Raw genomic sequence first — 12,500 nt, 5'->3', positions numbered from 1 at the left:
TCATTCATGTTTTATTTCCTGCCATATGTGTATATCTGCTTCGCGTCGATTGCAAATATCATTGTTGAAGTTATGTAAACCTGTTTTTATCGATATTTGTGAGTATATAATATATGCCCAACCTGTAAAAATCCCACTGGGATTGACAGTATCTGAAATAAATATAAAAATTTGAACTCCTTCAGCGTGCAACAATACCTCAATACACGGGCGTTTTCGTATCCGTCCGCAAGCCACCGCATAACGAGTTTGCCACGGTTGGGAATTGAACACGCAGACTTACACACAGAAGCACAACGCCATAGACGCAGAGCTACTATACGGCTGGTCGGCTTTCACTAAAACGTTCCCTAAAGTAGCGCTTGAAGCGCGTACGTACCTCCCTGGTGTACATGCTGTTGTTGAGGCTGAATCCCCTCAAAGGGTGCGGCCAACGGCTACGGCACGGATACTGGTACGGCTCCGGAAGTGCTGTCCTTTTCTCCTGCGAATCGCCACAGTGAGGCGCAACAAAAAAATATACAAAACAAAAGGATTCAACAAAACGCGCTTTCAGTTTGCTACCCTACCAGGGGAACGAGTGATGAAAAGAAAGAAGGAGCGTGTAGAGACCACACTGAGATCGGTCATTGAGGTCGGTTGACTTAAGAAACTGCAGCAGTGGACGTGTCGTTTACTGAGCTTGCGATGCACGTCACTACATTCCAAGGACTTTTGTCGCCGTCAAATACACCATGCAACAAGTTACACTTAACACCCCGTTACACCACCTGGACTCAGGCCGGGCCAGTAAGGCGCCGGGGATGTGAAGAATGTTTAGGTGGCAACTTTTCAGTAGCATAGGAAAGCTACTGAGAGCGAAATGGGGAACTCCAACTATGTTCCAATTGTTTGTTTTGTTTTGGTCTTGGTTTTTAATCGTCTCTCGCTTCTTTTACATGAACCAGCAGTCAAGTATGACTACGATGCAAAAATCAATAATGTGTTCGTAGGCCGAAAATAGGGGATTAGTCGTTTTGACAAAGAAAGTGACAAGCCTGCGCCGCGGAACGTGCAGCGGTCACAGCGTAAGCTGGAGAAGCGGCTCCATGGGGGACGGTCGTAAAACTGCTTGAAGACGCTAACTGCAAGTACCGAGTATACGGGCCGCATTTTCGGCAACACGCACTAGAGGGTCCTCGCGGCAAAGTCTCTTGCGTCGTTCTCACGAGAACGAACTGCACTGTCCCGCCCGGCGTCGACGGCGAGCTGCGGCTCGTGAAGCTCTCTGCAGACAGGTCTGCTGAGCCCGACGTTCCCTGGTTGCAGCCGCGCAAGTAGCTCTACGATTCGCTTCTTCAGCAGTATGGTTCGTACCTAGCGAGTTGGCGCTATAACGTGGGCCGAAGAATAAACACAGGTATCGAGACTACGCGGCGCACATGTCACATCCCTTGACACGTGGCACAATACAATGCAGCTACTGCATGTCATGACACCTGGTGGAATAGAACGCAACTACAATGCAAAGTTAGCACGTACCGACGCTACGCGGTGCCCATCTCATATCGCGTGACTCCTCGCGCGCTAGGACGCCTGTATAGGGCATGTTTCCGCAGAAGCTAGCAAACGCTGGCGTGGCGCAGTGGTAGAGTAGCTGACTCGCGCGCAGAGCGCCCGGGCTCAGTCCCGGCCGGAAGTGGATATTTATTGTTCTCATTCCTGGCGTTGGCCGGGACGGACACCTGCGGCGGCGGTGGACAACATCGCCAACCGAAACGGCTGTAGATTGAGCCCATAACAGCTTGCGCTGTAAAAAATTGCGTAAATATCATCGACGATGATTTTCAACGTAAGCGATTAGCCCTTAGCCCAAACGAAAGAGCAAGCGAGGGAGCTACAGGCCCTCCCTTCCCGTCCTTCCCGCCCCGTCACGCACAACGCTCTCCCCTCCCCTACGCGCCTCGCCCCAACTTCAATGCGCGAAAGCACGCACCCTTTTCCTCGGCGCACTTATATCGCAAGCCCGACCACAGACCATCAACAACCGCGAAACACCGGCCAACGCCAACCACGGAAACGGGCGAAAGAGGCAAAGAAGGCTATTCGCTTTAAAACTGTAGTGCGTCGGCAAATCCGATGTTTGATAATCTTGCGCACCGATTTCTTAATGCATCCCCAACATAAAGATGGCGCGATCGAGGCTTTATAAAGACGCTCGTTTCATGCTCTCCGACGGTGAGGCGTCAACAGTCACGCCATTCATTGTTGTCTCCTAAAGGCGTGAAGGTTGCGCTATTCGAAAGCTTAGTTTCGATTTACTGGATAAAATTGCCTGAAGTTTATTAAGCGGCAGAAATTAGAAGCTTCAATTTCTTGCATATCTTGAATCGGTGATGGACTGCTCGAAAGACGCGATGGATGACATCTCGCATTACGATCAATCGTCATACTGCTTAGGTTAAACAGGTGATTAGCGGAATTTTGAAAATATTGTCTAATTACTAGTTTGATTTTAAATGAAAGTAGTAATGTCATTTTACATGTTAAAGTCATCTTAATATGTATATCTCTGTGGTAAAAGCAATCCTGAGGGAATTGCTTAAAACTGAATCTTCTCTATTTCTAAAAAAATTTGAACGTGTTTTTTGAAATGCTGCGCATATTTTCCGCTGACTCGGCTTTTTCATAACGTCTTCCCGTTTGCACACTTTTCCTTTTTTTCTCCAGGTTATAACACTCAGGCATGGTACTTTCGGTGGGCCTCGAAACCTATGCCCGAGTTAGTGAGCGAAACATTTTTCCCATAATCCATGTCCGGAACGTCATGAAGCTATATGTGTGGATGTTTGTTACTCTTGAGTGCTTTGCAAAACTGGCTTCTCCGTAGTAAATGTCCTTGCAGGAAAAGCCTTCTTTAGTGACGGGTTTGTAACTCCACTTTGGTGTCACGGTGCTTCACTGCACACACAGTCATCACTTTCTTCTTTTCTTCTTCTTATTCCCCCTTTCCCTCACCCCCAGTGTAGGGTAGCAAACCGGACGCTCGTCTGGTTGACCTCCCTGCCCTTCCTCTCTCTCAAATTCTCTCGCTCTCTCTCTCTCTCTCTCTTGGTTTTGCCGGAACGGTACTGAATACTGCAAGTATTTAGGTGCATGCGCCACCCGACCATGTAACCATGGCAACAGTAAACGTAAAAAAGAAAAGTTATCGTGTAGGCTGTGTCCGGGACGCAGCAGCAGTGTGATACGTGATACGTCCTGTGCTTGTTGCAGATGGTGTGTGTTCACTACGGGTCCAGAAATGACGTAGCCAAACACGCAAGTGGCAGTTGTTCACACATTATAAAGCTGACGCTCTTAACTTATGTTTCAAATAATTGGGGGTCCTATGGTGTAATCTTGCAATCATGTTCACTCCTTAATTGTAGTGGGCCCGCCGTGGTCAAAGGTGGTGGGTGCAGACTGGCATCCCTCTGTCTCACCGCCCGAGTCTCTCCGTGACATTTCTGGACACTACGTGTCGAACGGGGGGACGCCATAGCCGAGCAACCATCAAATTTCCGCAACAATATGCACACTTGTAAGCCTTTATTATAACTCCCGGTGAGCCAAGGATTGAGTCTGATGGATTACGCCTACTATGGCAGAGTGAGCTCTCTCACGTGAGATCACTCCCGCTCCGCGTCGACAAACGCACTGCCGAGCTGCGCCCACTACGCCTCTCTGATTTAGCTTAAAACGCGTGACGCGTGGCGCCAAGACGGCGCCATCTGTGCGTGGGATGCACGTATGATCGAGCATCCTTTCCTCTGCGCAACAATGCCAAAGTAAGGAGCGTGAGTAGTACGCTTGCAAAGACATAAGCGACAAGTTAGTGTTACATGTTTTCGTTGCATTTCGTTACGGGCGGTTTAAGCGAAACCATCGACCTCTGCCGACCGAACTGAAAGACGTTTTTCACGCGAAAAAAAATGAACATGTAGACGCCTACCGAAACTGAACCGGAAACCCCTTGAGAGCGCTGAAGCTGGCATTCGACACACTTCATAGAGTAGTTTGAAGCTAAATGTTTCGACAGAATCACCCGTCTGGTTGGGAAAGTTAATTAGGACTTTGAGAGTGACTCCAGCCAAATAAGCGAATTTATTAGCCGCATGTTTCGGAGCCCATTCGGCTCCTTCTTCGGAGGTGGCGGTGCGTAGCCTTTAAAAGGTCCTTCGTAAAAAAAAAAAAAACGAGGAGAGAGAGAGCGGAAGGTGGGGAGACACTTGACCCGGAACCTTTTCTTGACAGGCGGGAAGGGCGAAAGGGATGAGGTGGCTGCGGCGGTGCTGGTCGCCTGGGATGACCGATGCTAAACGCGCTTGACCAGCGGGAATGCCGTTGAAGGCGGGCGGGGGCGGGAATGGGAGATCAGACGTTTTCGTGTAGGTGGCCTAGAGCGGGATCTACCTGGCTGGATGTCTTTTCTTCTTTTCGTCGCGTCACCAAGGCCATGGATATACACAGAGGGTAGGTGGCCCATCACGCGTTTGCCCATCAATGCCTTGCTCCGACCTATATAGGTCGGAGCAAGGCATTGATCCACTCCAAAAGATTGAGCCACTCCAAAAGAGGAGTGGCTTCTGCCAAACTCTGGGTGAATGCTGCCCCGTTTAATCTCAAACATCACGGTCACTTTTTTTTCTTTTCCCTCTCCTCGACCCCTCGATCACATAATTACTACGGAACATAAAGAACCTCACTGGATGACTATCTGTTGCTCAGCATTGTGTATGCTGCAGTCGCATAAAAATAATATTGACACACCAAAACGGCCGATTTAAATCGGCAACAATGACATAGGACCATGGATCGCTCAGCTTAAAGAAATTATTACGCCCGTGGACAACCAGAGTGATGTAAAGGTGAGCTTTAATAGCATCAACAATTTATTGAAGACAGCGGCATTGTTGGGCGTTATCAGATACACGTGTAACAAAAAAAATGTTTCGTTCATAGCAGCGTTTTCGATTTTGTAATGTCGGTGTATAATGTCGGTGTATTGCGGTTCGCATTGTTCTTCTGAGTGCTTCTTTCTAATCTCGCTGTGTTTGTGATAAAATTCGCATTGTTCATTTGTCACTTTACTTGTAATGCTGCGGTGTTGTTTTGGCTGCTATGCGATAACGCCGGTGTGTGTGCATTAATGGCTCTTCTGTTTTCTCCTATGAAACTATGTACAAAAGTACGAAAACTACATAGGGTGTTCCAGCTACCTTAGCTAATCTGTTCAAAGAAAAAAAGAAGCTATTTGAAAAACACACTGCAAGATACGATTTTAAGACCTACGACGTTCAGTTGTCAGACCTTTGGCGCCTGAACACCGCAGGTTTTATAATTGTAGATTGCACCACGTTTTCTATACCTTTATTATTTTTTAACACACGGCTAACTAACGTTAGTCGGGACACATTACATGTAATCGTACCAGCTGCTCAAGGACCAAGGAGAAGACGTATTTGTGCGCCCAACATCTATCGTTTCCATAAAATAATTTATAAATATACATTAATGATGAAGCCGTGAAGCGAGGTGCTGAGCTTCACGCTCACCATGGCGAGGCTGATGTAGGTCACGTATCCGGGCTCCGCGAAGACGGCGTCGTTGCAGAGCACGGGACGGAAGCCGTGTCCGTGCACCATGACCACGAAGCCCATCTCCACCGAGGTGGGCAGGTACTCGTGCGCCTGCGCGTCCAGCACGAGGTCCAGCCCTGCACCGGCCGGTGCGCGAAAGCGTGTATCGCGCGATCCCACGAGGTCAGTGCTTTGCGCCCCACCTCACCCGCCCCCCCCCCCCACCTCGGTGTACGCGAGCCCTGTCGTACGACACGACGTCCTCACGTGTACTACAAAATGAAAGCGTACTCTACTTGAGGCGTCTAACGCCTCGCAACACATTGCGTCCGTAATGAAGCGCTTTCGTATTCAATATTTGCAATACGTATTCAGTGCCATTTCTGAGGAACTGACAAGGACGCCGTGCAACGTAAATTAAATGCTGAGGCCTTATACGCCAAAACCACGACCGATATGAATATGAGGCACGCCGTAGTGGGGGCTCCGGATTCATTTTTACCACCTGAGGTTCCGTAAAGTGCACCCAATGCATACTATACACGCATTTCGTCCTCATCGAAATGTGGCTACCGCGGTCGCTATTTGTTCCCACGAGCTCGTCCTTAGCAGAGCAACGTCAAAGCTACTAATCAACCGTGGCGGGTAAGCGTAATGCAGAAAGGGTACAGTCGGTCACGTATGTAAGTTTCCGGGGCCAGGGTTTCATGGCAGATATGAACTTCGGTTCTGTTCAAGCATTGCACTTCTGATTTACTGGATCCCTGTGTAGGTGGCAAAGGCTCCTCACGCCTTTGCTCGACCATGAGCTCGACCAATTCTTGACCATGAGCTCAGGCTCTGCTAGAATTCAGCTTTTCCACAGTGTCCCGTAAACTTTAGTGGCCGACTACGCTCGTTCAAATCTTTCTCGTTTTCCCTTCTACTCGTCTTTATGCTCCCTCTTCCCTTCCCCTAGTGCACGGTACCACAACGAGTGTTGTCCTATCTTACCGTCTTCGGGAGATGCAGCCGTCTGGTACAGGTAAAACTCTTCATTCTTCTTTTCAGTCAAGCCGCAGTGGAAGCAGAAGCAGTTTCCGTAGTTCGAGTCGAATGTCGTGCTGAAGAACCTGCGCGTGAAACGCTTCTGAAGTCGGTACTCTGAACGCTCTTCGACGCTAAAAACCCTCGACAGGGAGAAAAGTGCGCGGTAGTGCGCATAACGCGCTGAGCCACTTTTGTAGGCAAACGAGCAAACAAACATTCAAATGTGGCGAATCGCAGTGTACTCAACAACCGCGACCAGCATCGCGGGTGTCCACATGCAGAAATGGCCGTGCTCGAATGAGCGACTCTCGAGCTATAGAGGGAAGGATTTCCGAGGGACCCGTGGATACCATCGTCAACGATTATCAATGTGCGCGAATAGCCGAACGCTACAAGACAACTATTCGCTTAATAAAGGAACGATGCACTTGACGATATGCGTATATTAGTTACAGTGAGGATATTGAGGTAGCGTCCGTAGAGAACAGAACCGTTAACTAGCATATCTATAGTTGTGGTAAATGCGGACAGCACACCCTTCTCAAAAAAATTTTTACAAGATGTGTTCGGCGACGAAAGCGTCTATACTCGCGGACAAGTTTCTGCGGCAATGAAGGAAAAGCTACGGAGGCAAAGCGCGCACAAGTGACAGCGCTTTTGAAAAGAGTCCTGCGTTTTAATCCACGTTTGTTTAGGCTGGGGAAGACAAAACATAAACATCTTACTAGCAACAGTTAAATAAGACAGAACACAATACTGAGCGCAAAGGTTTACTTATTTTGCGGCTTTTTCCTTCCGCGTCTAGGGAAACGCGACCGTCAGTGTCTGTTCCGAGCAACTAAAAGCACTGTCAACGATGCCGGACTACTTGGCGTGGTAACACATGTGCAGCAGGCACGCGCCCGTAGCTTTCCCTTCTTTGCCACAGAAATCTGTTCGCGAGTATAGGGTGCCTCGATGTCAGCTCGAACACGGGTCAACTCAATTTTGGAATTGGGCAAAGTCAATTCTTTAGGTGTGAGCCACCCAAATTTTACTGGTGAGCCAAGTCAATTTTGGGAGTGGATCAACTGAATTTTCGAATTCGGCAGTCCATTTTTTGGGTGTGGGCCACGGTGTGCTGCTCACCGTGGGATTTCGCAGTGAGAACCACAGCAGGTCCAGCACCGGCAACGTGACGTCATCACTTGGTCACGTGGGTTCTGGTGCCCTCGGATCTTAACGTCGGACGGACGCCAGATTTTCCGCTTCATGAGGCATATAATGCACTCGCATTAATAGAGATCGCTAGAATGGAAGCTCCCGCGCCTGCTTAGCAGCAGAGGTGAAGCTAGCGCTTGCCCCTACTTAGCTTTGAAAGAGCACCTCGTCTGGTGTTGCTCGCTTACAGATAAAGTGTGTTTTAAAGTAAATTAATTAGAAAGTAAAACCTGGTTGTTCCCGACGAAAGTATTATCTTCGGCTGAGTATCAGCAACGTGAACTGCAATAAAATTTTCCAAGACGTTGAGGCTTTAACGTTAAACCAGGAAGACAAAAACAGACGTCATTCAGTATCAGTACGACAAATATAGTTATATTAAACTTGTGGGGGGAGTATGAGGATAGCGCTTCTTTTGCTGCGCAATAGCCGAATCTTTTATCGTGCCCTTCCTAAGGTGGCAGTTGTGAGGCTTCACCTTCAGGACATCATTTCCACTACTGCAAAATTTTTGTTGAAACCTCCTTGCCTTCGACTAGCAACCTCAGACTACCAACCATGAGTGCCAACCACCCACTACGAAAATAGGTGAAATAGCCAAAGAAGGCAGAAGAACAAAACTTTATTCGTAGAAAGAACTTCGTTGCCCCTAAAATGGGGTAACGCCGTGTGGTCGGGCCCCTATTCCAAGGCACCGCTGGCCCTCGCCATCCTTTCTGCCCTGCGGACGAGCCTGAGCTGATCCCCGAGGGCGGAGCTGGATAGCAATGCCTCCCACCTCGCTCTCGTGTTATTATCTTCTTGTTCTTCTGTGTGAGCTGTGCACTCCCATGTGATGTGGTAGAGCGTTGGTGTGCTCCCACACCACGGGCATATGTCCTTGTATGCTGTTGGGTAGTATATGTGCAATTTATGTAGGTTTATGTATGTGTCTGTTTGGAGCCTGCGTAACGTCGCTGAGTCCACGGCTGAAAGGTTCCTATGCGGGGCTGGGTAGAGCCTTCTGATTTCCCTGTAGCGTTGCAAGATCGCTCTATAACTTGGATCGATGGGTGTCGGGTCCTCCACCATGTTGCCATGGACAGCTCGGCAATTAGTAAAACCTCGAGCCGCCTCATCTGCATGGAGGTTCCCAGTAACACCCTCGTGTCCCGGGGCCCATGTTATCGTTTGGGTATACCTGACGTCAAGGTCTCTGTTGATTTCGGTAAGTATCCGGCGTGCCCTCGCGCCGATCTGTCCCCTCTGATAGTTCCTACATGCGGCCTGAGAATCTGTGACTATTGTTAGTGGAGCATTGCGCTCTATGCCTTCTCGTATAGCTAAGGCAATGGCTATCTCTTCGGCTTCTAAAATGGCTGCTCGGGAAACCGAAGCACAGGCCGTGATTTTCCCTTTACGGTTTACGACAACTGCCACCATGTTCTTTGCGTTGGCCCGATATGGTGAAGCATCCGTGAATCGTGCAGTGTCCAAGTATTTTGTTGTTTTGTCTATGTATTCTGCTCTAGCTTTTCTCCTTCCTGCGTGTAATGTCGGATCCATGTTTTGTGGTATTGGTGATACCCCATACAAAGCTCTGATCTGGCAGGGTAGACCTTTGGCGTTTTGGTATATTTGTATGCATTCTCCAAGGCCGACTCTTAGAAGAAGAGCTCTGCCGACTGTCGTTTGCGCCAATCGACTCCTCTGCGCTATGAGTTGGGCCTCAGCCAGCTCACGAAATGTATTGTGGAGGCCGAGGGCTAGAAGCTTCTCATTTGAAGTGTTGCGTGGCAACCTCAGGGCTGTCTTATATGCCATCCTTATTATTGTATCAGCCTTTTCTTCTTCCTCCCTGTTCATGGTATGGTAAGGTAGGGAGTACATTAGTCTGCTAATGACCAGGCTTTTCACTAGTCTGAGGGTGTCTTGTTCCCCCATTCCTGTCCGATTATGAGCCACACGGGCTATCATCCGGTTAATTTGTTGCGTTGTTTTTCTGATCGTGTTTAAAGTGTGTAAACATCTGACATTAGATTGCAGCCACATCCCCAACACTCTTACTGTTGACCTCTCAGGAATAATTTTCCCGTCCAGCCTGATCTCGAGTTTGAGTCTCGGGTCAGTTCTTTGTTTTTTGGTTTTTGTGAGGCGAATGAGTTCTGACTTCTCCGCAGAGCACTGGAGTCCTCTTTGTTGCGTATAGTTTTCTATTATATTGGCTGCCCGTTGGAGCTTTTCCTCCTTCTCTCCCAAGTTGCCCTTGGTTATCCATATCGTTATATCATCCGCGTATAGGGAATGGTGGACGTCGGGGATTTCTTTGAGTTTTTTAGCTAGTCCAATCATGGCTATGTTGAAGAGTGTAGGCGAAATCACCGCACCCTGTGGCGTTCCTTTGTTGGGAGGATGGATGACTTCAGATTCATCGTTTCCTACTTTTATAACTGCTGTTCTCTGGTTGAGGAAGCTTCGGATGTACTGGTACGTCCTTTGACCGCAGCTGGTCTCTGCAAGTCCATCCAGTATCCCTCTGTGACTTACGTTGTCGAAGGCCCCTTTTATGTCGACAGCCATGACAATGTGTTCTCCGGCCTTGGGGACGTTCGTTAATACTTCCTCCTTTAAAAGCAGGAGTATGTCCTGTGTTGACAGATGTGGTCTGAAGCCAAACATGGTATCAGGCATTAGGTTGTTTTCTTCAAGATGACGTTGGAGTCTAGTGTTTACTAATCTTTCGAACACCTTTCCTAGACATGATGTAAGAGAGATGGGTCTAAGGTTGTCTAAAGTAAATTTCTTCCCTGGTTTTGGAATCATGATTATCACAGCGTGCTTCCATTGCTGTGGTATCGTTCCTTTGACCCAATGGTCATTTATAAAGTTCGTAAGGGCTGTTATGGCTTCATCATTCATGTTTCTAATCATGGCATTTGATATTTGGTCCGCCCCTGCCGCTGTGTTCCGTTTTGTACTGGCGATTGCTGCTTTAACTTCTGCCACCGTGAAGAGTTCATCCATTTCTGGGTTTGGGTGTCCGATGTAATCAGCTTGGTATGGGGGTATCGGGGCTTTGTTACCGAAGCATTTTCTATGGACTGCCTGTAGGAGTTCTTTTTTTGTGCCTGGGTAAGAGTGCAGCAATCTCTCCAAGTTCTTTTGTCCCTCGCGTCTGGTTTTGAGCGGGTCAATCATTCCTCTGAGGATGTTCCACGTTTTTGCCGTCCCTAGGGTTCGATTAAGTGATCCGCAGAAGCGTTCCCAGTTGGCTGTTGTAAGTTGATTAGCATATTCCTCGGCCTTCTGGGTTATTTCTTTGATTTTCATTTTGAGTTTGCGGTTGCATTTCTGTCGCTTCCATCTTTTGGTCAGGCTTCGTCTTGCATCCCACAGACGCAATAGGTGAGGGTCCACTTCAGGTGTTTTGTCTGTCCTGGTGATGGTTTTGGTATGTTTCTGCTTTATATTTCGTATGCGTTCGCACCAATTATCTAAATCATTTATGTCCGTGGTATGTTCTTTAAGCGATTCTCTGTACGCCCGCCAGTCTGTTATTTTAGCTGTACCTATTTGTTTGCGGATTTGAGCTGTGCGGATTGTGGTGCTTATAATGCAATGGTCACTTCCTAGATTTTCGAGGGTGTTGCGCCACTCCGCATTTGGACAATTTTTGGTTATTGTTAGGTCCGGACTTGTGTCTGCGGAGATACTATTCCCTGTTCTTGTTGGCATTGCAGGGTCTGTTAGAAGTGTCATGCCGAGTGCTTCTATTTGTCCCATGATATTTTTGCCTTTATTGTTCTGGGTTGGATACCCCCAGCTTGAGTGCCTGGCATTAAAATCCCCAACTATCACGAGAGGTCTCCCCTTCGCCATTGTTGCTGCCTCTTGAAATAGTTTGTCGAACGTTGCTCTTTTCTGACTCGGTGGGCTGTAGACATTAATTACCAAAGAAGGCAATTTTCTTCAAAGCAAGAGACGAGAAAAAGTTTTGCAGATCGCACGAATCAATGTATCGTGAAGCATTGTGCAGACAGCTATAGCTATCCAGCACCGTTTGGGTTTCTACAAAACATAACCGAACACTACGACATTTTTATTTCGATAGCAATTGTGTGGACACTCGAAGAAAATTTTTGCCGCCGCCGTGATGCCTCATATATATCCATGTATAAGTGTGCTAAGTTTTCCCCAATGAAGCCTACATGCAAGTCTTGTGTTTAAGCTTCCATAGCTTTTACGTGTGCCATATATGCTAAACTGTACAACAACCAAAGTTGCTCAAACCAAGTGCATATTCTTGATTGAATTATTTCCCATATTTTTCATTTTAGAATCACATTGCGCAAACAAAAGTTGCGAAAACTTTATTCTTAGCGTGTGAATTTATCCCAAATCTTTGGAATATTAAAATGCAAAAATAAAAGAACAAAATTTGTGCTCGCGATATGAAAATGGTGTAGCTTCACTGGTGCCGCTCCTTGCGGGCGGCGCCTTGGCGCCTGCACGACACTAGCCTACGTATCTATGTTTTTCAGGGTGCCAGACATTTTGGCGCCCCGCGTAGGTCGTATCTGCGTACAGCCGCGTACAGTTCAAGAGCAACGCTTTAGTAAACCAATGCGCTAAACTGCGCTATCGCTGTCAGTGCTTCCCCATTCGGGCGCAACTACCAATGTTATGGACCTC

At 47.9% G+C, this 12,500-nt stretch overlaps 1 protein-coding gene across 1 annotated transcript in view; it reads right to left on the bottom strand.

Moving 5' to 3' along the window:
- Window positions 1–12,500, bottom strand: part of LOC140217242 (acid-sensing ion channel 3-like) — a 25,983-nt gene that overhangs the window by 2,630 nt on the left and 10,853 nt on the right. The window contains exons 4-6 of the mRNA XM_072287633.1: window positions 6,594–6,712; window positions 5,577–5,737; window positions 380–484 (exon numbers count right to left, since the gene is read on the bottom strand). Coding sequence (XP_072143734.1) covers window positions 380–484; window positions 5,577–5,737; window positions 6,594–6,712 — 385 coding nt within the window. The remainder of the gene's footprint in view (window positions 1–379; window positions 485–5,576; window positions 5,738–6,593; window positions 6,713–12,500) is intronic.

Source organism: Dermacentor andersoni, chromosome 4, assembly GCF_023375885.2.
Source record: "Dermacentor andersoni chromosome 4, qqDerAnde1_hic_scaffold, whole genome shotgun sequence".
Taxonomy (NCBI): domain Eukaryota; kingdom Metazoa; phylum Arthropoda; class Arachnida; order Ixodida; family Ixodidae; genus Dermacentor; species Dermacentor andersoni.
This window is presented reverse-complemented; position numbering and strand designations above follow the sequence as displayed.